The sequence below is a fragment of the Prunus persica genome, chromosome G4 (genome assembly GCF_000346465.2).
Source record: "Prunus persica cultivar Lovell chromosome G4, Prunus_persica_NCBIv2, whole genome shotgun sequence".
NCBI lineage: Eukaryota > Viridiplantae > Streptophyta > Magnoliopsida > Rosales > Rosaceae > Prunus > Prunus persica.
In genome coordinates this window covers 22,059,706-22,065,478 of record NC_034012.1, presented here as the reverse complement: position 1 = coordinate 22,065,478, position 5,773 = coordinate 22,059,706, and the positions used below count along the sequence as shown (strand labels likewise).

General features: G+C 36.7%; 1 protein-coding gene across 1 annotated transcript; it reads right to left on the bottom strand.

Annotated features, from left to right (window-relative positions):
* LOC18779453 (probable gamma-secretase subunit PEN-2) lies at positions 366–5,177 on the bottom strand. Its single transcript, XM_020562938.1, has 2 exons — positions 4,810–5,177; positions 366–846 (listed from the first exon to the last, which is right to left on the bottom strand). Exons 1-2 carry the CDS (start codon positions 5,072–5,074, stop codon positions 686–688), a joined length of 426 nt encoding a protein of 141 aa, XP_020418527.1. The 5' UTR covers positions 5,075–5,177; the 3' UTR covers positions 366–685.

Genomic DNA, 5,773 nt, shown 5'->3' with positions numbered 1-5,773 from the left:
CTGGCACAACTAAACTGCCCATTCAATCTTAGCGGCTACCAGCAAAGGGTGCTTCCCCTTGAAGTGAACGTGGACGAAGGATGGTTGGGACAAAGTGAATGTGTGGATGCTACAGCGTATCGCTCGGTGAGGTGATTAGATGTTGGCACAGTGTCTTTGTGGCTGCATTGGCGCGAAAACATGACGCTACTCCCCATGCAGCTCAAATCATAGCTCTAGCAGTCTGTGGGGTTACAATTTGCATCGTCTCTTGGCAAACCCAAAAAACAAAGAAAGAAAGAAAGAAAAAACCCTCACTGGACAAACCAAGAATCTCACCTTTAAAATGTAATTTGCACTTACCTTGGGAGATGTACCCCAATCAGTTTCCCAACAACCTTCTATTCTATTTTTGAGTAGTCAGAAATGGAAAAAATATTCAAGTCCTAATATCACAATCACATATTTGAGCACAAAAGGCAAAGGCTTCGTGAACTCTTCTGAACTCTTTACATAGTAAAAATGCATTAAACATTCAACCTCGTGCTTAGAATATTTATCATTCACCAATGCATTTCATGTAGCCTATGATATGAACACCCTGGCCCTTTCTGTCAACCTAATGCAATTATATGATTGAACAAAAAAAAAATTGTAGCCACAAACAAGTGTTTTTGTATTGGTGAAGTTCAGCCAAGGCGTAGACTTAGCTCCAACCTGTCAAGCCTAGTCTGTCAGCAAGATTGTACATCACCAATTGATCCCAAACATGTCCGAACAGGCGCTCCCCTCCGATGACAAACGTAAATGCCCATGATGCGAGAAGAACAGTAAATACTGTGAGCCCAACTGCTGATCTCAAAACATCTGCAATAAGTGCGTAGTATCAAAAGCATTAACCTAGAAACATAAGTTCTATGGTTTACAATGTGAGATTCAGAAAGCCAAACAATTTATCTTCATGACATGATGTATTAAAAAGAAATAGATCTGACCATACAGATAAAATTTTGCTCCACAAACAACCAAATTCGTCTATTTGTTCATGCACCAGTTATACCTTACATAAGCAAACAACTAAAATACTATTATTTTAATCAAACAATTCATAGGAGACTTTAAAGCAATGACTTGGTTAGGGGAAAAAAATTCCTCTAAGTCTGTAGCAGTCCAAAACTAAGTCTGTTGACCCAATTCAGTAAGAAGGCCTTTTTGGTCCAAAGAGAAATGTTTATGGAAATAAAAAAAAAAAGGTACATTTTTAAGAGTTACTCAAGGTCAATCTACGAGATAATGTCCATAATTATTAAGGGTTACTGTATTTGACTACTAGAAACATTCTATGTCTTTTATATAATTCTACAATCCTTCCAGCCGGAACCCGCAGGGTTCGACCTAAATCTGCCACAAGTAGGGGCAGAGCCTGACATCAGGATAGACCAATAATTTTTTTCTCTAAAGTTACCTACCTGCTCAACCGGAGCCGGGGGAGATTGAGGATATTGGGAGTAGGGTCTCGAAAAAGAAGCCGGTTAGCATGGGCCTCCCTGCGAAACTACATAATTTATCATTAGAACAGCAGCAACACCTCTGGTTGCGGGCTTGGGAGCATTTCCGGCTCAAGATACAAATAATAGAACTCTTGGCTCGGTTTCCAAAGGAAAATTGGATACAATCCGAGTCCGTTAGGTAAACTAATACGTAATCTTTAACACTCCTTTCATCTTAGACTCCTATTCTTTAACAAATAACCTCTATGTTTATTGAACCATTGAATGTCTTTTAAGTTTTGTACAAATATCTAGTCTTTTAAAACCTCCCTTTTCTTAGAGTGTCATACTCTTTAAAAAATCTATACAGTTTTTCTATGTCTGGAGTTCTTTTTAAAAATATAACAAAGACCTACTCTTTCTTGTAAGTCAAAGACAAAATGAAATCAAAGAAATGAGTGTTTGTTGAAGCCTTTTATGAAGCCATGACATCAGAGAACTTGACCTTCTTTTAAAAGCAGCAACCTATGGGGATCCCTGGTGAAAAAAGTTTTAGAGTTCTATTTTTATAAGAAACAATGGTTATTCTCTATTGAAGGTAAAAGAATCTTGTGAATTTTATCAGATTTAAAACAACCAACATAGAATAAGGTTTATCATATTCTAGAAACAGATTCACAGCTCTAGACATCTCTCAAGGCCTAGATTCTTTTGTTTCTTTCTCTAGAGATGCGGTGTGGGGAATGGGTAAAGGGTGAGCTACTGTAAAGAGAAATGGGTCGAGGAAACACAATTTTCTTCTCTTTTCCCTTGTTTATACAGATCATGACAATTTTATATTGCTTCTATTGCTAGCTTGTGTTTGAATCCTTCTTCTTTTCCTTGGGATTTTGGGTTTTGAAGAAATAAGAATGACTGGGACATGGGGGGAGTGGTTGACTATCTATTCTAGAAGATGTCATTTTGTGTGAACTAGGCAGGATATGAGAATTTGGGAGTCGGAATCATCCGGAGTTTTTTCTTTTAAGTCCCCTACTCGCCGGAACTAATGGATGATTCTTCTCTCTCTCTGTTTGACCGTTTACTGCCCATTATCCAGATGTAATCTTTGTGGATAAGGCTTGAGTTTGGAAATCTCACATTACTACCATCTACGTTAAAAGTCATGCTGTAATCATCTCTGAAATGATGTAATAGGGATTTAATTTGAACATATTGCTAAATCAAGCTGCAATCATGTCTGACATTCCTAGGTGGGACACGGAAGTTTTCCTTTCTTTTAAATTTTCTATTCCAGTCTGGAAAAAAGGAAATTCTATTTCAGTTATGTGGTAACAAACTTTTATTTTTTGGCCTATATTTTGCCACATTACGTCATATCTTACACATAAGACGAGCCCCTCTTCATTGCAAAGAAAAAACTTTTTTTTTTTTTTTTGAGAAGAAACGAAATTTATTAAGCAAAAGAACACAGAGGTGGATAAGGCACCCACAACCGAAGAACAAAAACAACACAGAAAGAAACAAACAGCACCAACCCCTCCCAAACTAACAGGGATGGACAAAACCGAAAAACCACAGAACAACACACCCCCCAACCCTCAATTAACTGCAGCTGCCATATCCCTCATAATTGTGGAAAAAGAGTAGTCTTTAAAATCTTTTGTAACAGAAGCCCACAAATTGCAAAGAAAAAACTAATAAAATTAACAAATTACTATCTTTGTCTAGTTCAATCAAAATACTATCTGGAGCTAACGGAAAAATACATAAACATTTCCCACTGATAAGTTTAAAAGTGGGTTAGGTTACAGATAGACCATTATTTTCCTAACTGCTCTTGCTAATAACCACAAAAGACATACTGGTACAATATCAAAAACGCATCAATCTTTTTCTTGTGCATCACGCAATCATGTCAGTTTCATTAAATATTACACTCAGAAAAATACACATAAAAAGTGTATACTGAGAAAAGTTGTAAAAGATAAATTACATTTTAAAAAAGAAAGTTACTGTACTGCAGTTTGCAGCAGCTCCATAAAGAAGATATTTTTTTTGTTTTTTAAAGAAAAAATGAAATGGAGTCATTGCAAAATAAAGAAAAAAATTCATTCAATATAATTTCAAAGAAACTGAGACAAAAAGTCACTTTCATCTGATACCAATATTAACCGAAACCAATTCAAATATCAGTATTTTGGCTAATAAAAATAATCCATACCTCTGTATTCTATTTTTAATTCTCCTTTTTTTTTTTCTTTCTCCTAACACATTATCCTGAGAGCACAGGGTAGTGCCCCAAAATGGGCAGTCCCCTATCCTACAAGCACAGGGTAAATATACGGACTAATTCTTGGGGGTGGCAATGGAAACCAAAGGGTAAGGGTTTTCAAACTCCGGACAGGAGTCCCCATGAAGCACATAGCCCACTATACTTGGGCTTCGTTTGGTGGCTTGGCCTGGACTAGACTATTTCAATTAAATTGGACAAAAACCTGGACTCTATTTGGTGAACTTCAAAATGTTGGGACAGAACTAATTAAATTGGACAACACTCCAACATATTGTGTCTTACAAGTCCCATCTAGAGGGGTGATAAGGATTGACTCGGACTCAATTCCAAGCCCTTTGCCTGAGCATAATTGAAGTATAGTACACATCCTGAACCTTATGAGGGTGTTACAAGGTCCAGATTTGATTGAATGACCTCAAGGAGAGCATTTGAATTTCACAAGAAATATAGATTAGTTTTTTTTATACATAAAATATATATAATATATAGGACCTAATATATATGTGTGTGTGTGTGTGTGTGTGTGTGTGTGTGTGTTTGTGTACTAGATAAAAAGTATTTGAAAAAAAGATAAGTAACTAGACACAATGTAATTGATGGAATTTGAAATGATTCCATACAATTATCATTTGAAATACATTTCGTCCTTTTGTCCCAAATATTTGTGTTGTTAACAGTCCAATCAAACAATCCAAATATTAACTAAATCCCTATATTTGAATTACTATTTCAAAATGGGAGCCTTATGCATTTGATGTTAGTACTGGATATTGCTAATTCCTTTCCAATTCCACAGTAGCTAAATGAAAAACTAAACCAACTCTGACGACAATTAAATCTAACAAAAATGGGTTTGCTTAAATTGTCGTTAAATTTTTGAAAACCAAACAGGTTTTCTTTAATTTGTAATCATAATCAACGAGAACGATGGGCAGCATACAGTGAAATAAAAACTTATATCAATAACCCATTAAAATGTCCACCAAAATATCAATTCGGGGAGAGAGAGAGAGAGAGAGAGAGAGAGAGAGATGGGCAGCATACAGTGGTGAATGCGAGGGAAGGAGCGGGAGTGGCGGAGAGCGGGCCAGAAGTAGAAGCAGTTGAGGGCCCAAAGCCAGGGGAGCAGAGCGAACCCGAACTTGTAGAATCTACGCGCGTAACTCACAGAGTCTTCCTCAGAGAGCCCCAGTGGGCCGTCAATGGTGGGCCACACCGGCGATGAAGACGACGGAACCAGAGTCACGTTACTTCTTGGATTGATAGGGTTCTGGTTTGGCATTTCGCCATTACCCAGTGAGGCTTCCATCGAAACGACGACGCCTATTATTCCCTCTTCTGCCAGCAAACAAAGTGCCTTTGCGACGATCGAGGTTGCGGGTTGGCCTTCGATTTTGTTGTTGGGTTGGGGAAAGTCATATACGACGTCGTCATGCTACTCAAATAGATACGATAGAAAAAGAGTAGGGTTAAATACCCGATTTGGTCCCCTGTATTTTACAATAATTGCCAATTTCCTCCCTGTGTTTTCTATTATTTTTTCCTATAAAATCTTTTTATTTAGAAAATATTTTTTAGAAACTAAATAAAATTTTTAACAAATTTGAAAGGAAAAGGGTGGGGTTGGGGTGAAGAGGAGGTCATGGTAAGGGAGGTGAGCAGGTCGGGAATTGATGCACGCGTTAATATTGCTACCGACACTAACAGTAATAAATATACTAATCTATTAAATAATTCATAAAATCAATAAGAGGAGTCTTTTTTATCTCACGATTCAACAAGATCAAGAAATCAACCTATCCAATCAAAAAAGTTTTTTAATTGGATGGGGATGAATGAAGAAATACTACGTTGTCCCATATCAAATATAGAATTTTTGGTTCTTCCCAAAATTGGAGATACTTTATAATACGTATAAAATTAAACCGTGGATTATACCAATTAAATTACTACTTTTAAATTATAATATAAATGAAAATGCTAGTGAAAACAAAAGAAGCATCACTGG